Source organism: Rhinatrema bivittatum, chromosome 6, assembly GCF_901001135.1.
Source record: "Rhinatrema bivittatum chromosome 6, aRhiBiv1.1, whole genome shotgun sequence".
NCBI classification, from domain to species: Eukaryota; Metazoa; Chordata; class Amphibia; order Gymnophiona; family Rhinatrematidae; genus Rhinatrema; species Rhinatrema bivittatum.
The window spans coordinates 76,155,489-76,183,134 of NC_042620.1; the positions used below are offsets into that span (position 1 = coordinate 76,155,489).

Below are 27,646 nucleotides of genomic sequence, written 5' to 3' on the forward strand. Positions count from 1 at the left end.
AAGTTATCTTTTGACAGACTGCAAAACTACCTATGTAGTTTATCTGCCCTGCCCCCTCTTGTGTGTAGGTAAGACTATTTGCGTGGTCCACACCCATATCTTCGAACATTGAGGCTGCATACACTACCAGCGGCTAGAAGCTCCACTTATTTCATGCTGGAAGCAAGCTCAACACAGCATAAAGACCTCTGGGTTTGGTTTTTTTTGTAACTGATAGGGTTGTTCCTCAGTGTAGGGGGTGTTAACTGTGCAAACTTGTAATTAGAGAGAGAACAGAGCTGGATATTTTTTAAACTGCATACATCCCAGTGATCTCTTTTCCTTTTCCTGTTAGGATTTCCTATTTTAAGATGTACTTTTTCTTTCTCTATTTTAGCTCCTTTGTTGAGTAAGCAATATGCTTTGTGTCTGACAGGTTTTCCAACCCCTTGTTGTGAATGGCCAGTTTTTCAGGTTTTCTGACTGGTGGCTACTGGTCATGTGATTTTGGCACCTTTTTGAAAAAATTTGACCTTTTTCTGAGAACACAGTAATTTTTGTTGCTGACATACAGGTGTGTCAGATTTTTCCTCCTGACTGTTCTAGTAGTTTATTGCCTGTTGTATTTTTCTCTATGTAATTTGTTTCCTTTGTTTTTAATATTCTGTCCTTCCCAATGCAACCTGTTCACGAGACACAGCTGTATCAATTCTTTTAAGCTCTGCTCTTTTGAGGATATAATAAACTTCCTTTTGGATATCTGAACAAGCCAATCTCTGTGCTACTGTTAACTTTGAAGTGACTACCTTCATACCACCATATTGTTAACTCTAGATGTACTACATTTATTTTACTGAAACACTGCTAGCAACCAACATGTCATGTTACAGCTTGTCTAAGCATGAGTTACAGGCTACATTCTTTTCCCTCCCAGATTGGCACTAAGTTGTGCTATATTCTTGCATTTAAATTATGTGGACCAACCATTAAGTAAGAATGTAGTCAATGCAGTAAAAGCTAAAATACTGCTCCAATGTTCTGTGCTGCTACATTATATCGGGTAGAAAGCATAAGCAAAAAGGAGAAAAAAATCAAAAAAGGGTACAAACTGAACAAGGAAAAATAGATTTTGACATCAAGATGAGTTCTTTGCAATAACATGTAATAATGCTCCAAAACTGTCTATCAGACTGTATAAAAACAGCTCACTTTTTAAAGAAAGGCTGGACATATAGTGCTGTTAAACAGGGTAGGTACAGAGATACATCAATAAAAGAATCAACAATGAAAGTTTAGAACACTAAGCTAAATATGACGGACATGATTTTAATAGTAAGGACCCAATTTAAACATCTATTTGACCACACAGGACTTTATCAATACTTTATCTGATGGAAAAGCTTGATCAATCAATAAGACCGGACAATTCTGGCTATTTTGGAAATAAGATGTGATATATAGACATTTGTTCTTGGGCTTCTTTTCCTTAATGTTCCCATTAATACGTTCCTCTATTATTGCTAATGCCTTCTGTGACCATAATATGAAAAAAAATCTATCTAATGAAACAAATAAAGACAGTAAAAGGGTTGAATAGAGCACTTTTTTTTTTTTTTTTTTTACAGTAATCACCAAAAAAGAAATCAGGTAATGGGCTCAAATAGAGTTAACAAACAAAAAAAAAACAAACAAACCCAAAAATAAACACATGCTCCCACTTACAGACTTTTATATAAGAGAAAAATGTAGAAAAATAATAGTCCAAAAGGTAACATTTCAGGGGAGTACAGTAGTGTACAAAATATACCATGTGTGTTATAAAAAGTACAGAGGAAGTAGAGAAGTGAAAATTAAAGTGGTAGTTGCTTGGACATACTTTCAATTATAATCTGCATGAAATGTATTTAACTTCCAATGGTGATATCCTTAACAGGGCATTTATCCTCAGCTTGTGTTGTACTAATATACACATGCAATCAGCAATGCACAATAAAAATGTACACAAAATAAATTTCCCATTTGTAACATTTCACTTGTGTTAAAAATACTGCAGTTCATAACCAATGATTCATTCATTAATAAGACCAAGTAATATGGTCAACCAAGAATACAGATAAAACATGAAAAAAATACAGTAAAATTTAAAAACTCTTATCCCTTTCGTACTTACCAAATACAGACTATGCCAAATGGATTCAACACAAGATAAAGGTCAAAACAATGGCAGCTTTTAATACTTATCTTCAGAAAATATTAACGGCAGACAGCAGCACTAAAAAAATTGGAACTTCAGCTTTGCTTTCAAAGCAATTGTTTTAATTTCTTTTTGCATGGGATAAAAATGTTAAATCAATGTTCTATAAATATGCCAATCCAATAAGTCTGCCACTGTCACGGGAATCAAAAGTAAAGTACTGTTTATATTTAATGTCTGTGCAAAAAAGTCATTAGGGGGTCATCTGACCCTAAGTCTTGACATCATCCATTCAAGCCCTTGGCATAATCTGCAAAACAAAGAAATGATATTGCATGATACTGTACAAACTGTAGTTAAGTATAATCACAATACAATGAAATAATCCAGTATCTAGAATACAAAACAGAAAAATTAGACATCATTTAAGCGTATACCAAAATAATATCTAAACATCCACAGACAGTATTAAATGCAAATCAGTTTTGTTAATACCACTGCCAAAATAAATGTTTATGCCTGGAATTTGATCAAATACGGCAGGCCACATGAGACGTGCACTTATTTATTTATTTTATTTATTTATTTGTATTTTTCTATACCGGCATTCACGGAGTTCGTATCATGTCGGTTTACATAAAACAAGGGGTGAGAAATACATTATAACGTAAATAACTAATAACATAAGAGTATACATTAAAAGGTAAAACAAGTGCATGGAAGAAAAAAAGTTACAATAAAACGGGGTCATTCTAACTGGGATTAGAGTTAGAGGAAAGATAAACAGTTTAACGAGAAGTAAAACATTGTAATGATTGGTAGATAGAGACTGGACTTAAACAAAATTTTCAAATTGAACACATCAGATAGGTTTCATTATTATAACTTGCTGCATCCTAGGGGCAGAAAACATATTTGCAGGCTTAATGCAGTGGAGCAGAATAGAATTTTGATCAGAGGCAGCTCTCTGTTGCGAATGCCATAACTTCTTAAGTGAAACCATGCAGTCCTAGGTGTCCTGCCTCACACCATACTATAAACATGATGGTCATGCAGTACTGCCTGCCACCATTTTCTGTGGGGGAAAAAATTCGCTTGCATGCTAGTATTTTAGAAAAAGTTCAATAAGCTGATATCAATTCCTGTCAATTCCTGGACTCAGCATCTGCCCCTTGAGCCAGAAGGGCAATAATCACAGCCCTTCTAAAGAAGGTCCTAGCCATTGGCCAACATCAAAACTTGCTGGCCATACTAATGTACTGATTCCCAAGGGAGTCATGATTTGAGGTCCCTGGTCAAAGAACTGTTTGGAAAAAAATACGGTCTATAAATGTTAAGAAAATGAAATAAAGGAAAGCGTATAATGTGGGGGAAAAAACCCCAGGATAAAAGAATGCCCAAAGTACTCACAAATCAGAACGTGTAGGTACTTCTCTAACTTTAAGGGGATAGAGGCAATTATTTATTCCTTTGTAGAAGTTTTTAATTTCTTCTCAAAACTGAACTGTTACTTTGAACCCATACCAGAATTTAACTAAATATTTTTAGGTATTGATTCAGAATGGTTTGACCAAAAAGAAGATACTATACAAAAAAAGAAAAAATTTAAATATTTCTATTCCACCTTACACAGCTGGCGAGCTGCTTCCAGGTGGATTACAGTGTGGTATGTTACGTCAAAAATAGTGGAAACTATTCTCAAAATCAAAATCACAGAGCATATAGAAAGACATGGTTTAATGGAACACAGTCAACATGGATTTACCCAAGAGAAGTCTTGCCTAACAAATCTGCTTCATTTTTTTGAAGGGGTTAATAAACATGTGGATAAAGGTGAACCGGTAGTTGTAGTGTATTTAGATTTTCAGAAGCCGTTTGACAAAGTCCCTCATGAGAGGCTTCTAAGAAAACTAAAAAGTCATGGGATAGAAGGTGATGTCCTTTCATGGATTACAAACTGGTTAAAAGACAGGAAACAGAGAGTAGGACTAAATGGTCAATTTTCTCAGTGGAAAAGGGTAAACAGTGGAGTGCCTCAGGGATCTGTACTTGGACCGGTGCTTTTCAATATATATATATATATATATATATATATATATATATATATATATATATATATATATATATATATATATATATATATATATATATATATATATATATATATATATATATATATATAAATGATCTGGAAAGGAATACGACAAGTGAGGTTATCAAATTTGCGGATGATACAAAATTATTCACAGTAGTTAAATCACAAGCGGATTGTGATACATTACAGGAGGACCTTGCAAGACCGGAAAATTGGGCATCCAAATGGCAGATGAAATTTAATGTGGACAAGAGCAAGGCGTTGCATATAGGGAAAAATAACTCTTGCTGTAGTTACACGATGTTAGGTTTCATATTAGGAGCTACCACCCAGGAAAAAGATCTAGGTAATCAAAGTGAATAATAGTTTAAAATCGTCGGGTCAGTGCACTGCAGCAGTCAAAAAAGCAAACAATGTTAGGAATTATTAGGAAGGGAATGGTTAATAAAACGGAAAATGTCATAATGCCTCTATATCGCTTCATGGTGAGACCGCACCTTGAATACTGTGTACAATTCTGGTTGCCGCATCTCAAAAAAGATATAGTTGCAATGGAGAAGGTACAGAGAAGGGCAACCAAAATGATAAAGGGGATGGAACAGCTCCCCTTTAAGGAAAGGCTGAAGAGGTTAGGGCTGATCAGCTTGGAGAAGAGACAGCTGAGGGGGGGGGGGATATGATAGAGGTCTTGAACGAGTAGATGTGAATCGGTTATTTACACTTTCGAATAATAGAAGGACTAGGGGGCATTCCATGAAGTTAGCAAGTAGCACATTTAAGACTAATCGGAGAAAATTCTTTTTCACTCAACGCACAATAAAGCTCTGGAATTTGTTGCCAGAGGATGTGGTTAGTGCAGTTAGTGTAGCTGGGTTCAAAAAAGGTTTGGATAAGTTCTTGAAGGAGAAGTCCATTAATGGCTATTAATCAAGTTCACTTAGGGGCAGATTTTCAAAGGGGTACGTGCATAAGATACGCGTGTACTCCCCGAAAACCTGCCCCAAGCTCCCCCTGCGCGCGCCGAGCCTATGTTGCATAGGCTGCCGGCACGCGCAAAGCCCCAGGACGCGCGTAAGATCCAGGGCGTGCCGGGGGGGGGCATGTCGCGGCTGGCGTGTCATCGGGGGCGTGGCCGCTGCCTCCGAACCGGAACATGGCGCGCCGGCAGCCAGCCCGGTGCGCACAAGTTACACCTGCCTCGGGCAGGCGTTACTTTTGAAATAAAGGTAGGGGGGGGGGAATTAGTTAGGGCCGGGGGGGGCGCCAGAAAGAAAGTTCCCTCCGACGTCACGCGCACAGGCTGCCGATTTTGCGCAGCTTTGCGCGCACTGACCCTGGATTCTAGCCACGCATATCTATTAAAATCCGGCGTACTCTGTTTGCACCGGGTGTGCGAACAAAAGTACACGAATGCGTACTTTTTAAAAATCTGCCCCTTAGGGAATAGCCACTGCTATTAATTGCATCAGTAGCATGGGATCTTCTTAGTGTTTTGGTAATTGCCAGGTTCTTGTGGCCTGGTTTGGCTTCTGTTGGAAACAGGATTCTGGGCTTTGATGGACCCTTGGTCTGACCCAGCATGGCAATTTCTTATGTTCTTACAAGTTAGGGGGGAGTTATATTATGATGTGAATTACAAGGAGGTGCGTTAGGTGGTATCACAATAAAGGCACTACATTACAAAGTGAATAGGGATACATTACATTACTGCCAAGTTTGCATGCAGCGTAGCAGATATAATCAAGGTCTTTCAATAAGTCAAATATTTCATCTTGTAACTTAGTTTTTGAGTGTTACTGTTTCTTTGTGATTAGCCAATGCCAATCAGTAGGGTTGTGCACAAAAAAAAGTTTTGGTTTTGTGTTTCATTTTTAGCAATTCCCCATCCCATCCCCCACTGGTATCATTTCATTTAATGTTTATTTTGTTTCTGCCTTTGCAGAAACTAGATATATATTTAAAAAAACCCATCCAAAATGCGGTCTCCCCAGGCCTCCCTACACTTTATTTCATCCATCCCTAAATACCAGGCCCAATAACCTCCCCAAAGGAGCTCAGTATCCTGCATCAGAGTTTGGAAATGTTAAGGCAACCCAATTAGAACAGAGGCTAGGAACAATGGTCAGAGGAGAACAGTGACAGGGAGGCTGAGTACCAAAACAAAGAGGCAACAAGGACCTAGAATATGGAGGACTGATTAGCCTGCAACCCCACTCAGTGTGATCTACAATGAATCCAGTGACTGCAGAGAGAAATTCACAGAGACGCTGAGGAAAGTGCCATCGGACACAAGGTTTGGTTTTTGGGGGTTTTTTTTGGGTTTTTTTTTAAGTTTTTCACCATCCTAGAAAAGACAGCTCAAAAAGATAAATGCACCCAGACTTAAAAACGACAGCGAAACTCAATCCTGCTAACACAGACTAGATATACTGCAGGCAGGATCAGAGTGGCCCCAGTTTGCCTATGCTTGGAAAGAAGCTCAAGGCAGCATAGTGTGTTTGGAAAACCATTACAATGCACAGATAATGGACACAGACTTCCAGATACACCACCATTTGCCTGGCTTAATTCATCTACCGTATAAGGTACACAAAATGGGTGATATTTACCGCTCTCAACACTAATATGAATAATACATAAATCGTAAGAGAACAAACCTTTATTATCAAACTTTTTACCAAATCACATAAAAAGTGTCACAAAACTCACTCATTCACACATTCACTCAATTAAAATGACAATTAGAGCAGAGAAGTAACCCACCAGATATTACAAAAATGTAACGTTTTCAAAAACAAAATATTTCAAAATACAAAGCAGCACATGTATTTATGCATCCTGTGGTTATATAACACCACTTACAACTCTATAGGTGATTTTACCCAATAAGATAATTGTCTAACTTTTCTCTAATCTTCACTGTTCTCTAAGTTTGATGAAAGAAGATGCATACAGTGAAGAGCACCAGATGAAGACAATTTCAATTTTGCATGTATTTTGAAGTACAGATGCACACATGTATCGATTATACCTGATTATATAATAACATGGAAATCAAGGTTAAATACATTGAGAACAGTGAAGATTGGAGAACAGGTAGACAATTATCTTATTGGGTAAAATCACCTATAGAGTTGTAAGTGGTGCCATATAACCACAGGATGCATAAATACATGTGCTTTGTTGGATTTTGAAATATTTTGTATTTTGAAAACGTTACATTTTTGTAATATCTGGTGGGTTACTTCTCTGTTGCTCTAATTGTCATTTTAATTGAGTGAATGTGTGAATGAGTGAGTTTTGTGACACTTTTTATGTGATTTGGTAAAAAGTTTGATAATAAAGGTTTGTTCTCTTACGATTTATGTATAATTAATTCAGCTACCAACATCTCTATCCTCAGAGATCTCCAATAGTTTTGTGCACATAGACAGACTGCAAGGTTTACTGTGATTTCAACTACCGCAGGAGTGGCTAACTCCATTCCTTAAGACTACAAACAGGCCTAGTTTTCAGGATATCCATAATGAATATACGTAAGATTTGCATATGATGGAGGCAGCACATACAAATCTTTCATGCATGTTCATAATGGAAATCCTGAAAACCAGACCTGTTTGTGGCTCTTAAGGACTAGAGTTGGCCACTCCTGCACTATTGGATACAGTTTACTGTAGAGATTATAGAGCCTTTCAGTTTAGGAATTAGAGCAACTGTTTACTAAAAATCGAATATTCAAAGGAAATGTATTTGATGTGACATTCTTATAAAAAAAAAAATCTAAGTATTATTTCATTCTATGTTCTATTCTTTTCCCTCTATTGTCTGACCACCTGTTTTTTTTGTTTGGCCTTTTGGTGTTTCTTTAGACCTCCTGCCATGGGAAGGGTAAAGGTTAAAATGTTCATTAGGTGCCTTGGGATGGGGTCTGGAGGCTGTGTCATTCCCTGGTTCCTGTTATCCGAATACCCACACCTACTTCTATTACCCATGCAACTTCACTGTGGGGTACAGTTTTTTCCTGGCTGTCTTGTCCCCTCGCCTCACTTGGTGTGCAGTTCTACTGTTTTACCTGAGGAGGCATTACATTTACAACAAATATTAATTTATTTAAAAATGTGTATTCTGTATATATCCACAGTTCATGGCATTTTGCATACATAATTTTGTCAAAGGAGTGAGCTCAAAATAAGTCATTCATGACAATCAGGTTGATTCAGTAAAGTCAGCGAGAGAGCACGTGCACAGGCCCGGCGGTAGAAACAGCAAAATTGAGCATCCGGTTTTCGACCCGACAGCTGCCGGCCGACTTAAAAAAAAATATTTTTTTTAACTTTTTTTTACCCTTCGGGACCTTCGACTTAATATCACCATGATATTAAGTTGGAGAGTGCACAGAAAAGCAGTTTTTACTGCTTTTCTGTGCACTTTCCTGGTGCCCAAATGTGCGGCTTGGCTGCACATTTTACTTACTGAATCACGCGCGAATACCTAATAGGGCCATCAACATGCATTTGCATGATGCGGGCGCTATTAGGTTCGGTGGGTTGGAAGTGCATTTTCTGCCCCTTACCGAATAAGGGGTAAGGGAAAACACGCGTCCAATGGCAGGTTGGACGCGTGTTTCGGCCCGAATGTGAGAGAAAAAAAACTTAAAATGGGGCTCTCAATTTCTTTCAATATTTCTTAATATTTAAATTTATCACAAGTGTCAGCTACAATATCTATTTCTTCAGTTGTCGACAACTGTATAAAATTTAGCACATTTGAAAATGGAAACAAGGAATTTCCAAGCTGAGCCTGTTTAGATGTACTATACTGGGTACTGAACCATTACAGTGCCAAACTATTTACAGGTTTCATATTCTCTTTAGGAGAAAACTAGGACAAACCTTATATCTTCATATTAATAAATTACAGTATATGTATTGCACTGTCAAAAAAATCCAAAACCAAACACATTAAAAAGATACTTAAAGAAAGAGAAACATGCTTACCCTTCCCCAGTAAGAGCACAACATGCCTGAATGTGCCACTGGTGGTCTTTAACTGACGTTAGCTTTAGATATTGAGAAATTTCTGCTACAGACATGCACTCTTTTACATCTTGTTTGTTAGCAAACACCAGTAATCCCGCTTTCCTTAGGTCCTAGAAAACAAAAATATTTTACAAACATAGTGCATTCTATTATGACAAATATCCCCCCTTGAGTCCTATTATACCAGTAAGTAAACAGTCTGGATTTCAAACAGCTGTATTATAAAGTATTTCATCAGAGCCTCAGTGACCACAGGGTACAACATTTATTGCCCCCGCTAAGCAGGGTCATGTTTTTCTGTGTCCCTCTACAGAAATCTGTAACCAGCTACCAGGTTATTCTCATTCTGCTCCTCTACTACAGTTTTCATACTAACAGAGATAAAAAGGGGTTAAATCAGTACAGGTGTTAAACTTGTGAGCAGCAGCACCAGTCGTCAAGGTTTTAACCCTAGCTGTCAGCAAAGCTTACTGTGTTCTAATCAGACCTTGCTTGTCCACTTCTAGGATGGATCTCAGCTTGTTTTCAAAGTGCACATGTAATGCCACTCTGGCAAAGTAATGATTGAGCATACTTATTTTCTGTAAAATGGGCATGTATCCCTGTCAGCTGGGGAAGGGCCAAGAGATGTCCAGTGTCGTGAAAGTTTACTTTTGCTTCCGAGGAGATGTAAAATTTAAAAAGCCCTGCCAGGGATGGAAAAAAACAAACCGGGGGGGGGGGGGGCCCAAGATGGCGGCATAGCTGCAGTTGGTTGCAACCCTCAACCCTCTGCAGCACAGATTCCATTTTTCTCTCATTACCTATTTCCTCAGCTAGATGCCTCCAAAACAGAAAGGAGAGGTGAGGGTCTACCCTCACGGTCCCATCCTCTTCTTCAGGGAAGCAGGTTATTACCAGTGTATGCGACTCCCATTGCAGCTTTGCATGGACTTGAGGAATCTGGTGTGATTTGTGATGAGGGAGAGCCGCATGAACCTGTAGACGAGGCATCCCTAAGCCCGGACCTACGAGCTCCCCCAGCGCAGAGGGCTGTCGCAACAGGTGTCCCCGTGGCGCAGGTCTATTTCGTGTCGGGCCTGCCTGCAGTGGAGGGGGGGGGTGGGGTGTCGCTTGTCAGTTTGGTACCGCTACTACAGGATACATCTTCCCAGCTGGAGGGAAACGGTATAGGAACTGAGTGTGCTCCCCTTGCCCTTTCCATAGCTGGTTCGTTGGTCTTGGAGTCTATGGAAAGTCTGTCCCTCATCGGTCTGCCCTGGGAAGATCAGGCTGCCATGGAATAGCAAATCCTTTGATATTTCCTCCCACCCAGGGGTGGGAACACTGGAAGCAATCTGAGATTTGGTTGTCTGTTTTTGGGAGGTCTCTTAAATTGCTTAATACTAAGATGGATCGTTTTTCCTCAAACTGTTTCCAAAAATCTCCTGAGCTGCAAGAACAATTCTCAACTAACTCAATTTCCTTTATTGAGAATGGTGTTAAATCTCTTCAGAAATTGAATGTCTCTACAATCAAACATCGCAATGCTCTCTCAAGACGAGTCTAGAAATTGGAAAACTATGAGATACTTAAATTTGTGTTTTTTTTTAATTTCCCCAAAGTTTTAGGGGCGATATCATTTGTGACTTTAGAGAGATATTTTCAGGATGTTTTTGGCTTCTCAACTGAGTTAATGCCATCTGTTAATACTTATTTTCTCCCCAATAAGCTATCTGCTGCTTCGCAAAATGCTGAAACTCAATTTCCTAATTTCACAATTTTTCTTGAGAATTCTCCATTGGAGATTTTTGATCGTTGTACCTTACTGGTTCTGGTTTCCTTTATTTTCTCTGATTTGAGTAATGTTATGCAAAGCTATTTCAGAAATCTTTCTTCTCAGTTTTATGGAAAATCTGTTAGGATTTTTCCTGACTTAGCGCAAGCTATTCAACTTAGAAGGAAAGGCTTCCTAATTTCAAGGCAGAAAACTATCTCTTTAGGTTTTTCTTATACTTTACCTCTGCAAGTGTGTTGTCAAGCGCATATCTGAATGTTTTATTTTTTTCCTGCCTGAATAATGGACGTTAGAAGACCTGTAAACCTCTTTCCCAGTGTCCAACAATTAATACGGGCATTGTATTATTAGCTGAAATTCTAAAACTATGTGATAGCCATTTCTTGTCAACTATTTTCTTCTATTCTCCCAATTTTTCTTGGCCCCTTTCCTAAGTTGTACTGCTTAGTATTGAAAGATAGCACTTTCTTTTGGTTTCTTCTGTTCTTATGATGTTATATTTTATTGCTAAATTCCATACGTTTCTGTAACAAAGGATTTTCTTTGTTCTGATTATATGCACATCAATGTGCACCAGTTTGAAAGTTACCTTCCCTTTGAGCATCCCCAAAATTAAGACACTTCATTCCTTTCTGAATCTATAAGATTCATAATTGCCCAACTACAGATATAGCTCCATAAGGCGAGGGAAAATGGATCTTGTCAAGTTCTTTTCCCAACAAAGAGACCGAAGCACTAATTTGAATGCAAACATGTATGGAAACCAAGAAATTCTAGGGTTTTTATTCATTTTAGTATGCAAAGACATTTGAAAATCTTTCGTAAATTTTGACTTGCAGTAGTAAAACTCTGCACGTAGTCCATTACACACTAAATTGTATTTATATAATTAAAGAGCTGCTGTGATGCAAGATCACACAAAACATTTCAATTATGTATTTTACATTTGCAGGCTGGTTTTTTCATAAAAGATAACTACACCTCACTGTCAGGCCGATACAGTAAAAGTCGCGGGAGAGCGTCCGCTCTCCTGTGCGCACAATTCAATAACAAAAATATTCAAATTAGGGCCCACAGTAAAAAGAGGTGCTAGGGGCACTAGCACGTCCCTAACGCCTCTTTTTTGACAGGAGCGGCGGCTGTCAGCGAGTTTGACAGACTACGTTCAATTTTGCCAGCGTCTGTTCTCAAACCCGCTGACAGCCACGGGTTCGGAAACCGGCAAAATTGAGCGTCCAGTTTTCAACCCGCGAGCCGATTTTAAAATTTTTATTTTTTACTTTTGGGACCTCATATCACCATGATATTAAGTCGGAGGATGTACAGAAAAGCAGTTTTTACTGCTTTTCTGTGCACTTTCCCAGTGCCGGAATAAATTAACGCCTACCTTTGGGTAGGCGTTAATTTCTGAAAGTAAAATGTGTGGCTTGGCTGCACATTTTACTTACTGAATCGCGCGGGAATAACTGTTTCTCATGCTAGTTACGTAGACTTCCAAGCTATATCTACCACCTGTTTTGAATTGCTGTTTTTGTTCGCTAAGTTATTTGTAAAGCCAATTGCTGAATTAATGTTCGATGTAAACCGATCAGATGTTCCAAACGATTATAGATATATTTAAAAAAACCTCTAAATAAATAAATAAATAGATAGATAAATAATAGGGCCATCAACATGCATTTGCATGTTTCAGGGGCTATTAGTTTTGGGGAGGGGGGGGTGGTTGGACATGCGTTTGACACGTTATTACCCCTTACTGAATAAGGGGTAAAGCTAGCGCATCGAAAACGCGCGTCCAAATGGATCACACTGTATTGTATCGGCCCGTGTGTTGTAGATATCTTTTTGTTGGCTTCTTCATAGCAAAATGTTTGCATGCAATTTTTCTATGGAGTGGGTAAATGTAATACCAGGACATGATAGGGAGGTAAAATTTCTATGAAATAAATGACTGCTTCATGGAGCAGTTGGTCAGGGAACAGACATGAGGGGGGGGGGGGGGGGGGGGGGAGTCATTTTAGAGCAAATTCTTAGTGGAATGCAGGATTTGGTGCAAGCAGTAATATAGTAGGGCCTCTCAGTAACAGTTATTTTTTATTTTTTATTTATTTAAAGTCTCTTATATACCGATAGCCGTTCGCACATCACATCGGTTCACAAAGAACAAAAAACTTTTGGACAGCGCCCTTACAATGTGATCAGATTTGATTTAATGACTAGAGTGAAGACATTAAGTACATCTACAGCTATAGCATTAAATTTTAAAGAGATTTTGATAAAATGAGGAAAACAGAAAAAAAGAAGATTTATTTATTTAAAGCTTTTTTATGCCGCTATTAGTGGTCACATTATACCGGTTTACATCAGAACTGCAAATAGAAAATACATCAAACAGGTACTGGGGATAGGACTAGATAGAAAAAGGGAGAGAAGTTACAAAGGGTTTATATCAGCCATGGTCATGGTTTAAAAATACCATCTTGGAAGCCCATTCCAGATGCATTCCACACATTAAAAAAAAAAAAAAAAAAAGACAGAACTGCCAGCATAGTTAAAAAGCAAGGTGAAAGACTTTTTGTGGCTAAACTTTTCAAAAACTGGAAAAAGGATCCATCTGAAGAAAACAGGAAAAAGCATAAACATTGGTAAGATAGATTTAAAATACTGCTAAGGCTAACTAAGAATCTGGAAAAAAAAAAAAAAGCTGGCCATAGAAGCAAAAGCTCACAAATATTTTGTTTTAAATATATCTGAAACAGGAAACTTATTAAGGAGTTGGTTGGATTGTTAGATGATTGAGGAGTTAAAGAGGCATTTAGGGAGAATAAAGCGTTTGTGGAAAGACTAAATGAATTCTTTGCTTCGGTGTTTACTGAAGAGGATGTTGAGAAGGTAGCCATGCCAGAAAGTATATTCAATAGTTATGATTCATAAAAACTGAAACAAATCAGTCAACCTGGAAGATGTACAAGGCCAGAGTGACAAACTAAAGAGTAGCAAATAGCCCAGATCAGATGGTATATACCCAGAATTATGAAGGAACTAAAAAAATGAAATTGAAGATCTATTAACTAGTAACAGACCTATCATTAAAACTTTCCATTATACCTGAAGATTGGTGGGTGGCCAATGTAACACCAATCTTTAAAAAGGGCTTCAGGGGTGACCTGGTAAGTGACTGGGAAAAAATCATGGAAACCATTCTAAAGAACAAAATCACAGAACATAGAGAAAGACATGGTTTAATGGGACACAGCCAGTATGGAATATACAAGGGAAATCTTGCCTAACCAATCTGCTACATTGCTTTGAAGGGGTGACTAAGCATATTAATAATGGTAAACTAGTAGATAGTGTATTTGGATTTTCAGAAGGTATTTGACAAAGTGCCCCCTGATAAGACTCCTGAGAAAGTGAAAAAGTCATGGTATAGGAAGCAATGTCCTGTTGGAGACTGCAAATTGGTTAAAAGATAAGTAACAGTAGGACTAAATGGTGAGTAGTCTCAGTAAAGAAAGGTAAACAATGGAGTACCTTAGGGATTAGTACTGGGACTGGTGCTTTTAATATATTTATCAATGATCTAGAGTGAGGACTGATAAGCGAGGTGATCAAATTTGCTGAGAACACAAAATTATTTTGAGCTGTTAATTTGTAAGCGGATTGTGAGAATTTGCAGGAGGACCATTTGAGACTGAAATACTGGGCATCCAAATGGCAGGTGAAATTTAAATGTGGGGAAGTGCAAAGTGATGCACACAGGGTAAAGTAACCTACACCACAATTACATGTTGTTAGGTACCACTTTAGGCATTACCTCCCAGGAAAGAGATGTGGGAGTCATGGGCAATACTTTGAAATCCTTGGCTCAGCATGCAGCAGCAGTCAAGAAAGCAAACAATGTTAGGAATTATTAGGAAAGGAATGGAAAATAAAAATGGAGAATGTCACAATACTCCTGTACCACTCCATTTCAAGACCACCAGAGTACTGTGGGCAATTCTAGCTATATAAAAAAAAAAAGATATAGCCAAACTGGAAAAGGTACAGAGAAGGGCAGCCAAAATGTTAAAGGGGATAGAACACCACCCCTATGTGGAAAGCCTAAAGAGATTAGGGCTGTTCAGCTTGGAGAAGAGACAGTGAAAAGGGGTCATGGTAGAGGTCTATAAAATCATGAGTGGATTATTATGAGTAAGTATTAATCGGATACTTACTCTTTCAAAAAAAATTCAAAGACCATGAATTTAGCAAGTAGCAAATTTAAAACAAATAGAAGAAAATTCATTTTACTCAACCCACCTTTAAGCTCTGGAATTCATTGCCCGAGGATGTGGTTTAGGTGGTTAGTATAGCTGGGTTTAAAAAAAATATAATAAAGTTTGTACAAGTTCCTGGAGAAGAAGTCCATAAACTGTTGTTATTGACCAGGTGGACTTCGGGAAAGTCATTACTTATTGCAGAGTATTAGCAATATGGGATCTATTTACTGTTTTGCATCTTGCCAGGGACTGGCCATTGTTGGAGACAGAATTCTGGGTTTGAGGGACCCTTGGTCTGAGCCAGTATGGCAATTATGTTCTTATGTAGAAAAATTGCACACAAACTCAACCACCACCTACAGGAAATCCTACAGGTTAGCACACTAGCATCAAAGTATCAAATACCTAAACTATGGGTCAGAATTTTGCTTTTCTGAACTAGGATCAATAAAATTAGCAAATTTATAATTAAAACAGTAACAACTTACCTATAATTTATTTCAGATGACTATAGTACCATAAACTCCACACTGGTCATCTGACCTGCATTAACATATTGAGTTGGAAGATTTTTATAGAGATTTTTCCCAGAACACTTGAACATACACAGCAGTTTCCCCAAGATCAGCTGAACTTGCAGCTCTTAACTGTGTAATTTATCTTCAGAACTGTTTGACATGGAATAGCTTCCAAACAGGGAAGCAGATGGATAATGTGGTTTACTGTACTACTGTCAAACTATTTTTTCTTGTATGACAAGCAACTACAATGAAGTCACACCAAGGAGACTATCTAGATAAAAGGGCGGTTTAAAAAAAAAAAAAAAAAGGATAAGATGAACAAATCTCAACAGGCAGAACACAATGTTTTGGCAAAAGGAACATGCTTTTTGCCTTTATTCTTTTTTTGGCACAACTATAGAACAGACACGAAGACAACCCTGAAAGCCAATACAAATGAGTTCTAGGAGGATGGGAATTGGGCTCTATATTGGCAACAGGCCTTATAGGACAGACAGTCCAAACCTAGAGTCACAAAAGCCAACCACCGATGCTGAAGGCACTGGTTTATTTACATATCACCTAAACCAAAGCCCTAGGTGGTTTACATAAAAACAACAATAAGATTTAATAGAAAAAAAGTGGCTGAAATCAAGGTGGTGATAAATCTCTCTACAATTTGACCTAAAGTGTCTAACCTGGCCCTCAACATGCTCAGCACTAGTACACAGGACTGAACTAGTATCAGTGCCAACACAGCCAATACCCACAGAGAAGACACTGGAAAGCAGATTGCATTGGGCACCTTTATGTGATGGGTGCATCATGCAAGCATCTCCATGCCTTTGGTATACTGATGGAGTACTTTCCCAATTAATCTATCAAACAGACATGAGAATATCTCAAGTGACAAGAAACAAGTCTCATCGTATACTGGAAGTGCTCCACAAAGTTCAAAGGAAGGCTTCTGAAAGACTAGCAAACGAGTTTCTGATTATGTGGTCCTCCAGAAATGACCACTTTGGAGTCTGGGACATGACAACATCCGAGTGCTTGAAATGGGACGCTAAAGAGGAGCACCAAGATACCAACATCTGCATTCAATGTTTGATGCTAGTCTTCAACTCACAAGAAGAGTCCTCATGGCCTGTGATAGTGACTCAAATGATCAGAGAACAATTTATCCTAGGTCTATGCTCAAACTAATAAGTCAAAGCAGTTGAGTACTGCTTCAATGAGGTCTGCTCCCTGAATCTATATTGTTGGTTTTGAAGCCAGGTTCCATATGGACTTACTCAAGTAGTAGGCTCAAAAATTGCTCTTGAACGTCTCATGGTAAGACACTTGCACAGAAGCAGCTTACAAAGATGCTGTGATCTTCAGCCAAATGCTTGTTCTCCCAGAACAAGCAAAGTTCTCCCAGAAAATGTCCCATATGGGACATTTTCTGGGAGAACTTTGAACACCTCTTCAAGTTTCTGATTTGTTTTTTAGCCATGATTCAGAAAAGCAAGTTTGCTTACCGTAAACGGTGTTTCCATAGATAGCAGGATGAATTACCCATGCTGTCATGGGAACTGTCCATCATGGCCCGGGAGGCAGAGCTTCACTAGTAGAATACAGAGCTTTGCTCTGTGTGGCTGCGCATGCCTTCCCGCACAGAAGAACAGACTCTCCTCAGTCTGTGATTAAGTAGAAAAAACTGTGTTTGACTATCCAGGGAGGTGGGTGGGGCAGCATGGCTAATTCATCCTGCTATCTTCGGAAACACCGTTTACGGTAAGCAAACTTGTTTTTTCCCTGTTGATAGCAGGGCTGAATTAGCCATGCTGTCATGGGAGTCCTAAGCTCCCGATCACGCTTAAAGTCCACATAGATGTTGAATGGTTTATTCTCATTTTTTTTGCATGATCTACCCGATGGATAGTTAGGTATCAAACTTATGAAAAAACAGAATGTAGCATGGCTCTTCCTAACTTGACATAGTCTACTGCTTGTTGATCTAAACAGTAATGAGAGGTAAAGGTATGCAAGGATGACCATGTTGCTGCCTTGCAAATGTCAAGAGGTTGTACTTGACTTAGGTGCGCCATGGAGGCTGCTACTGCTCGCACTTGATGTGCGTTTGGATAAGATGAGAGAATTATCTTCTGTTTTTGGTAACAGAACTGAATGCACTGTGCAATCCAACTCAATATGGTCCTTTTTGCTACCGGAAGTCCTGGTGCATTTGGATTAAACAAGACTAATAACTGATGTTCGGGAAGTCGATTGTGTCCTGGACTTGTAATATGCCAACGCTCTTTTACAGTCCAATATATGCAACAGCTTTTCTCGATCATTCTGATGTGGTTTAGGAAAGAATGTTGGTAGTTCTATAGATTGATTTAAATGGAATTGAGAGACCACCTTCGGCAGAAAGGATGGGCGAGTCCTTTGTACCACCTTGTAATGGCAAAATTGAAGGTAAAGGCTATAATGCACCAACGCTTGAAGGTCACTGACTCTGCGTGCTGATGTTATGACAACATGGAAGACTACTTTCCATGTCTTACCACGCTATTTATTTATTAGGTATACTTACCACGCTATTTATTTATTAGGTATTATTTATAACTGTCAGCAATATATACTAATTCATTAATTTAATTAATATGTTCAATGTTTATGTTCAATGTTCAATGTAAACCGCTAAATGAAGCGATAGTTCTTGTTTCTTGTAAACCGGGGTGATATGTATTTTATACAGGAACCTCCGGTATATAAACCCTATAAATAAATAAATAAATAAATAAAATGTCGGGTATTTTATATGAACAGACTATTGGTTCAAATGGAAGTAACATGAGCTGTTCCGAGGTTGAGATTCCATGGTACCAGTGGTTTTGAAACCGGTGGGCGCAAGTGGTTGAGTCCTCTGAGAAATCTAGGTATCATTGGATGGACAAGTATGGGTTGACCCTATGTGGCCTGTGATATGCTGCAAGAGTACCAAGATGCACCTGGATCGATGACGTTGCTAGACCTGCTCTATACAAGGTGTAGAGACAGTCTAGTAAAACTTCTGGTATGCAATCCAGGGGATGAAGACCTTTAACCGAGCACCAGGTGGTGTATTTCTTCCACTTAAAACTGTAATTTCATATTGTAGATGGTTTCCTAGATTGTAGAATTACCTCTTGAGCAGTGATTGAGATGCCTTGTTCTGCTAGGAGTCGCTCAACCTCCACGCTGTTAAGAAGAGTCCCCCCTTCTTGCGCTAGGTCTATTTGATTTAGCAGTGTGATTGGTTCGTCTATCAAAAGATGGAGAAGGTGTGTGTACCATGGTTGTCTGGGCCAAGCTGGTGCTATCAGAATTAGTTGTACTGCATCTCGCATGCATTTCTGTATGGTCTTTGTGATTAGCGGAATTGGGGGAAAGGCATACATGAGAGGTTCCGTCCAGGGAATCAGGAATGCGTCCTGTGAAACTCTTCGATTGCTGTTCGATACGGAACAGAAACGTGGAACTTTCATGTCTTCTGTGGTGAAGAGATCTATGGTTGGAAATCCCCACCTGTTGAATATTGCTAATGCCACTTGCTAATTTAACACCCATTCGTGAGGGTAGAATATTCGACTCAGCCTGTCTGCTCGAGTGTTGATCACTCCTGGTAGATAGGTTGCTTGGATTTGTATGCAGTGACGATGTGCGTGTTCCAGAATCTGAATCGTTTCCTTGCATAGAGCCCAGGAACCGGACCCTCCTTGCTTGTTTATATAAAAATTGGCTACCTGATTGTCTGTATAGATCATGACCCTTCGACCTTGAAGTTGAGGTAGGATTGTCGAATCGCGTTTTTGATCGCTCGTAGTTCCAATAGATTGATCTGAAGATTTTGTTCTTGGGTTGACCATAAGCCTTGTGTTTGTAGCTGGTACAGATGCGCCCCCCAGCCCTTGCGAGAGGCTTCGGTGGTCAGGATTACATTGTGTTGAGGTTGACTGAACAAAGCTTCCTTGGTCAGTGTCCTCTGTTTGAGCCACCAGTCTATGTCCTTTGTCATTTTGATGGTCATTTGGTTACAAGGGGCTGTGAGTGTTGTCTCAGTTGTCTCTTCAATCCCCACTGCAACCTGCGAATGTGTAATCTGGTGTTGGGTACTGTATAGATGGCCGCTGCCATGTGTCCCAGGACTGTGAGAACCTGACGTGCTGTCGGATGTGGCGTTAACCATAGGGAGCGTAGTAAACGCCGCAACTCCACGGCTCTGTCTTGCGGAAAGAAAGCAGCGTAACTTTCAGGTAAAGCTCATGCTTACCACATAGCCATGGTGCTGGCTCATGTGGCCCACCAGAGGAGTGTCAGGATAGTGAGTCCTTACCTCATCTCCTAGAAGACACTAACTGAAGGATCTATAGAATTTGTTTTGGAAGAGCAATTAACCCCTACACAGAAACAGTTGGAAGCAGTTTTGCAAACTTATGCTGATGTATTTTCTACTAATCCAGGACTTACTCACTTTGCTATGCACAATGTCGACACTGGTAGCCATAAACTGAAGAAGAATGCTTATCAAGTATCTGTTGAAGTTGAGAAGCACATGAGGCAGGAGAAGTTATAAAGAAATCTCATAGACCCTTGTTCCTAAGAAAGATGGTACCAACCACTTTTGGAAACTTAATGAATGTGCTGTATCTGATGCCCTGGATGGATGAATTCCTAGACCACTTAGCTGGGGCCCACTATCTAACCCAGAGCTTTCCAAAGTGTGTGTCGCCTGCAGTTTTGCCAGTGTGTCGCGCAAGCCCGGTGCACGTGACACACCGGCAAGTGGGAGCCAATGCAGCCCGCCAGTGGAGCTCATCCCACTGGCGGCTGAGCAGTGAAATATCGCTGTGCTGTGTGCCGGAGACACACAGCAGGAAGATCGGCATGGCCGTGGTGGAGCTCACCTCACCACGGCCCGAAGAAAAAGGTCACGTCGAAACGTGCATGTGCTCCTCCTCCTTCCTGCCCATGCGGCCCCGGAAGAAAAATGTTGCCGGAGCCGCACGGGCAGAAAGGGGGAGGAGCGTCAGCCGCGTGCAGAAGAGGAGCAGCAGAGTTGTTGCAGCGGGCGAGAAGAGGAAGAGGCCCGGTAGCAGGGCCCCCACCGCGGATCGGCCCGAGAAGATCAGGGCCGCTGCCGTCGCCGCCGCGATCGGCCCGAGAAGATCAGGGCCGCTGCAGAGCCCATCCTGCAGCGACCCGTGAAGAGCAGGCCCAGAGGTAAGAGAGAGGCTGAGGGCCCGTAGAGTGCGTGTATAAGGTGAGTTGAGCGATTGTGTGCGTGTATGAGGTGAGTTGAGCGATTGTGTGTGGGAGTGAGGACCTGAATGTTTGCAGAGACAGCATGTGAGAGAGCCTGTGTGTGTGTGTGTGTGTAAGAGAGAGACAGCATGTGACAGTGAGAGCCTGTGCTTGAGCAAGACAGCATGTGGGAGTGAGAGAGAGCCTGGGTGTGTGAGAGTCAAGACAGCATGTGCAAGAGAGAGACTGTGTATGAATGATTGTATGAGAGAGAGCATGTGCCAGTGAGAGAGAGCCTGTGTGTGTGAGTCAGACAGCATGTGCCAGTGAGAGACTGTGTGTATGAATGATTGTATGAGAGAGAGCCTGTGAGAGTGAGAGCCTGTGTGTGTGTGAGAGAGAGAGAAAGCATGTGAGAATGAGAACCTGACTGAATGTTTGAGGGAAGAAGATAGATGGAGAGAAAAGAAATAGAAAAAAAGACAATATGAAAGGAATTGGCAAAAAAATAAGAAAGGGGAGGTAGAACAAAAAAGCCTGTGACCAACTGATTAGAAAACTAAGATCAGACAGCAAAGATAAAAAAAAAAAGAAATAAATTACTTTTTAGTGATTGGCACATGTAATCTTTGGTAATGTGCAAGAGTAGCACTTTCTCTATGCTGATTTCACAATGTACGAGATCAACATGGAGGAAGTGGATACCCACGGGGCCTGCACAGAGGAGGCAGCAGAATGGGCTTCAGTGCCAATAGCAGCAATCAGCGCCTCCCCAATAGCCATGCGGCATCAGTGACAGTGGCAGCAGAGGAATGAGAGAGGCTCCGAGGTTGCTGGCAAAAGAAAGAGAGGGGGTTTGCCTTTAGTGTGTGCCTGCCTGAGGGTGTGTCTGTGTATGAGAATGTATGGGTGTCTACCTGGGGTTTGTATGTGTGAGAATAGGTGCCGGCCCGTGTGTGTGAGAATGAATTGGTGCCTGCCTGGGGGTCTGTGTGTGTGAGAATGAATGTGTGCATGCCTGGGGGATGGTGAGGGAGTGGTGTGAAAATGAATGGAAGCCTGCCTGGGGGTCAGTTTCAGTGTGTGAAAATGTTTGGGAACTTGCCTGGGTGTGTGTGTTTGCGTGAAAATGTTTGGGAACTTGCCTGGGTGTGTGTGTTTGTGCGAGAATGTGAGGGAGCCAGAGAGAGTGTGTATGAGAAAATCCAGGGGAGTAAGAGTTTGTGTGGGGGGTGTGTGTGGAGGGAGAGAGAGTGTCTTATAGCTTGAGAGTGTGTCAGTGTATGTGTGAGAGAGAGGTTATGGTGGGTATAAGAGCATGAATGTGTATGTATGTGACAGTGTATGTGTGAGAGAGAATGGAAATGTGAGTATGTGTGAGAGAGAGAGGATAACCTCCTAATCCTTGACAATATCAGGGTGACTGGAAATCAAGAGCTCCCACGTATGGACAGCAGGGGCTTTTTAAAATCCTTATTAGTTTTAATTATTGGGTGTTATTTGATATATGTGCTGTTTTGAAATATTTTATTGGTGTTTGGGAAATTGTAAAAAATGTATATGATTTTAATGAATAGAAATTCTATTTATCAGTAGTTTTAAAATATTCTTTTATTAGCATGGTTTTACTATTATAACTGATGCTTTATGTTTCTTGATTTTATTTGTTTTATGAGGAATGGTGGTTCTGTTTTTCCATTATTAATACACAGAGTCTGGCTTCTTGGGGTTTCCATTTCAGTTTTTGTCTAATTTGTGCTCCTTTATTTTGTATTCTGTATTTGGTGAGGGTCTGTCTCTGCTCTGTGTGTGTGACCATGATGAGAAATTCGCTAGCATAGGAATCTATAGCAATCGGGTTTCTGAATTACTGTGTCCCGAAATTATGTTTGTCTAAAAAGTGTGTCACCAACATGAAAAGTTTGGAAAGCTCTGATCTAACCACTATGGACCTTTGCCATGGATATTGGCAGGTTCCCCTAACAACTGCTGCTCAAGCACTATCTGCATTTACTGCACCATTTGGCCTTCGTTGGAGACTTTAATATGCCAGATATAGACTGGAGAATCTCATCTGCAGAATCTAATAATAGTAGAGAACTAGTGGAGGCCCTGCAAGTAGCTTTGTTCAAACAAATGGTAATGGAACCCACGACAGAAGGAGCTATACTCGACTTAGTGCTCACTAATGGAGATGTCGTCTCTGATGTCCAGGTGGGCGCCCACCTCAGCAGCAGTGATCATCAAACGATATGGTTTAATATCACAAAAAGGATACGGAAAAGAAGCACAAAGACCCAAGTTTTGCAGTTCAAAAACACGGACTTTGATGAAATGGGGAAGTACCTGGAGGAAGAACTAAAAGGCTGGGAGAACGAGAGAGATGTGGATCAATCTAAAAGGAGCAGTTACCAAGGCAACTCATCTATATGTTAGAAAAGTAAAGAAAAGCAAAAGAAAAATGAAACCTATCTGGTTCTCAAAGCAGGTGGCTGACAAAATAAAGGCCAAAAGAAGAGCGTTCAAGAAATATAAAAGATTCCAAAGGGAGGAGCACAAAGAAGAATATCTGGTAGAACTGAGGGAGACGAAGAAATTAATCAAGACAGCAAAAAGTCAAGCGGAAGAGAGGATTGCCAAGGACGTGAAGAGAGGTGACAAAACATTTTTCAGATATATCAGTGAAAAGAGAAAAGTTCAAAGTGGTATAGTGAAATTGAAAGGTGGAAAGGATCAATGTGTGGAGAGAGACGAAGAAATGGCAGAAATATTAAACGAATACGTCAGTTCTGTGTTCACTAAAGAGGACCCTGGAGAAGGACAGTCGCTAGTTAACAAGAAACTGGAGGGGAGTGGAGTAGATGTAACTCCATTTACAGTAGAGAATGTATGGGAAGAGCTGGGGAAACAAAGTGGACAAAGCCATGGGGGTATGATGAGGTTCATCCCAGGATACTGAGAGAGTTCAGAGATGTGCTGGCGTGTCCGCTGTGTGACCTGTTCAATAGATCCCTAGAAACGGGAGTGGTGCCGAGTGACTGGAGAAGAGCGGTGGTGATCCCGCTTCACAAGAGTGGGAACAGAGAAGAGGCTGGTAACTTCGGTGGTGGGAAAAGTAATGGAGTCACTGTTGAAAGAGAGAATAGTGAAATATCTACAGTCGGGAGAATTGCTGGACCAGAGGCAGCATGGATTCACCAGGGGAAGATCCTGTCAGACAAATCTGATTGACTTTTTTGACTGGGTAACCAAGGAATTGGATCGAGGAAGAGCGCTCAATGTCATCTACTTGGATTTCAGCAAAGCTTTTGATACGGTTCCGCACAGGAGACTGGTGAATAAAATGAGAAGCTTAGGAGTGAGTGCTGAGGTGGTGACCTGGATTGAAAACTGGTTGATGGACAGAAAACAATGCGTGATGGTAAATGGAACTTTCTCTGAAGAGAGAGCGGTTTTAAGTGGTGTACCGCAAGGATCGGTGTTGGGGCCGGTCCTGTTCAATATCTTTGTGAGCGACATTGCGGACGGGATAGAAGCTAAGGTTGTCTTTCTGCGGATGACACTAAGATCTGCAACAGAGTGGACACGCCGGAAGGAGTGGAGAGAATGAGACAGGATTTAAGGAAGCTGGAAGAGTGGTCGAAGATATGGCAGCTGAGATTCAATGCCAAGAAGTGCAGAGTCATGCATATGGGGAGTGGAAATCCGAATGAACTGTATTCGATGGGGGGAGAAAGGCTGATGTGTATGGAGCAGGAGAGAGACCTTGGGGTGATAGTGTCTAATGATCTGAAGTCTGCGAAACAATGTGACAAGGTGATAGCTAAAGCCAGAAGAATGCTGGGCTGCATAGAGAGAGGAATATAGAGTAAGAAAAGGGAAGTGATTATCCCCTTGTACAGGTCCTTGGTGAGGCCTCACCTGGAGTACTGTGTTCAGTTCTGGAGACCGTATCTCCAAAGAGACAGACAAGATGGAGGCAGTCCAGAGAAGGGCGACCAAAAAGGTGGAGGGTCTTCATCAAATGACTTATGAGGAGAGACTGAAGAATCTAAATTTGTACACCCTGGAGGAAAGGAGCAGAGGTGATATGATACAGACTGTCAGATACTTGAAAGGTTTTAATGATCCAAAGACAACGATAAACCTTTTCCGTCGGAAAAAAAATCAACAGCGGGAGCTGCAGGACGGAGAGGAGAGAGTGGAACACCTACCTGTTTCCACTTGGACGGACTTTTAACATCTTATTTGTCCCTTGGAACAGCTGCGGGACTTTCAGACCCGGAAGGAGGTCGTCCAGTGACGTCAGCAGGGCGCGCCTGCCGCCTTAAAACAAGCAGCTGACGGCGCATTGTCGCAATCGGCGCACAGCCTAAGCCACGCGCTCCGTAAGGGGCGCGTGGCTTGGTCCGGCTTAGGCCGGTGAAGGCGGGAAGGCAGCCAGGGCCTTTTTTTCTCCAGATCAGCGGTATCATAGATCTTCTCAGTCTCGAATACTCGATTTCATCTACAGAAGTGTGAGTAAAACCCAGACTTATTGTGAATATTCTTTAGATTAACATTATGCCACATACTAAACGAAAGGGTAAAGTCAGGCAGGAAGCCTCAATACCTGAAAGACTTAACCCTATACAAACAATGATAACGGGTTTTTACTCACCATCAGGAAATTTAACCCGAGAGGCCTGTTATAGTGGTAGGTGAGGAGCAAACATCTCCACTATTAGGCAAAGTTAGTCTTAGTCCCGGGGCACCAACTGTTCCTACTCTGCCCAAGAGTACTGCCAGTACCAATGAACCAAGCTCACCCAATATACGGAAGGCGTTTTTTGTGGTGAGGAGGATCAAGGTACGAGCTCAGTACAATTAAGTGAGTTTGGAGGAGGTGATTTTACATCTCAAGTGGGGGAGCTAAAGGTCGGTGAGAAGATGTTGGAAACAGATGGAAGATCAAAAGAGCTTGGAGAGAAGGCTCCTTCCCCTGTCTCAGGGAACATTGCTAGACAAGAACTTGAAGTATTGAGTTTATCCTCCACTCCGATTGCTAGGCCTACAAACCTAAAACAAGTGTCTTTAGAAATGTTGTGGCAAGCTATAACAGCTTTGCAAAATAATATTGCTAACTTAAATGTAAATATAAAAGAAATGCAGAATGTGTTGTTGAATATTAATCCCTTGGTCACTAATAATGGTGCAACATTGGTAAAAGTAGAGGAAGAATTAACCTCAATTAAAAATGTTCAGACTAGTTTAATAAAGGGGGAAAATATAATTGCTAGGAAAGTTAGAAAACTCTGTTCGTTATCCAAATCTTAGAATAGTTAACTTTCCAAAATGTAAGTTAATATCTCCCAAAGAACAGTTGAAAAATTATTTTCTGGAAATTCTATCTTTAACATCAGAAAATTTATCTTTGATAACTAACGCCTTTTTTATAGGGGAAAGTAGCCAAGGTTTGAATATAGATCAAGAACTCAAGGATATAACTTTGAATGTTACAGAATTGAGACTTCTTATAGTGCCCAGGTAGAGAGTAGAGAAAATTTTACCAAAAGAGTACCTCTATCTTCTGATAGAGATAAAATTCTTAAACTTTTTATGTTACATAGAACCTCTCTCTATCTGGGCCAAAAGATTTGGATTTATCCGGATATAGCTAAGGAAATTCAATCTGGGAGGAAAAAATTCATAACACTGGCAAATCTTGGTAAAACTTTTGGAATTCGAACTATTATAAGGTTTCCATGTAAATGCATAATGTGGGTGGCCGGTTAAAAGTACATCTATTATGAGCCGGAATGTTTAGAAAAGTTCTTAGAAGAGCGAAGAGCCCAAAGAGAAGAGGGTGGGGCTTCAAACCAAGAATAAATGTTGGTATTATAAAGTGTATCTGAAATACTTCTGCAATTTGAGGTTTAAGGTTATATTCCCTTTTTGTTAAATTTTGCTTATTCAAGGCTCCCAACACTTGTTTAGTAATTGGAAATTAGGTGATTGTAATAAGGGAGTTTGTTAATTATGTAAATGAATACAGTGATGTATGTTTGGAACCTGTTTCCTTAAAAATAATTTTCATTATATGAATATTATATATACAATTTGATTTACTTTGTAAATTAAAATTATAAATAAATAAATACAAAAAAATCAACAGAACCAGAGGTCATGATTTGAAGCTCCAGGGAGGAAGACTCAGAACCAATGTCAGGAAGTATTTCTTCACGGAGAGGGTGGTAGATGCCTGGAATGCCCTTCCAGAGGAAGTGGTGAAGACCAGAACTGTGAAGGACTTCAAAGGGGCGTGGGATAAACACTGTGGATCCATAAAGTCTAGAGGACGTGAATGAAGAGTGGGTGGCTCACGGGAATAACGGCTACTACCTGGAGATAATACCTTATTCAATAAACATGCACACGGTTAATGCAACTCCAACATTGCTCTAAGCTTCAATGGCAAGAGGAAATGTGGAAAAAAGGATTTGCATTCACAAAAAAGCGGTGAGTAGCTTGCTTGTTACGGTAGTTA

The 27,646-nt window shown here is 40.3% G+C and overlaps 1 protein-coding gene across 2 annotated transcripts in view; it reads right to left on the reverse strand.

The window, feature by feature from the left end:
* Positions 1-1,691: 1,691 nt before the first annotated feature.
* The window catches only part of ARL5A (ADP ribosylation factor like GTPase 5A), a 74,904-nt gene continuing 48,949 nt past the window's right edge, over positions 1,692-27,646 (reverse strand). Inside the window, exons 5-6 of one of the 2 annotated variants that reach the window (XM_029605492.1) lie at positions 9,266-9,417; positions 1,692-2,483 (exon numbers count right to left, since the gene is read on the reverse strand). In XM_029605492.1, the coding sequence (XP_029461352.1) occupies positions 2,435-2,483; positions 9,266-9,417 (201 nt within the window). In that variant the 3' untranslated portion in view covers positions 1,692-2,434. Of the gene's footprint in view, positions 2,484-9,265; positions 9,418-27,646 lie in introns of those variants that run through there. The other variant, XR_003857339.1, reaches the window with a different exon arrangement.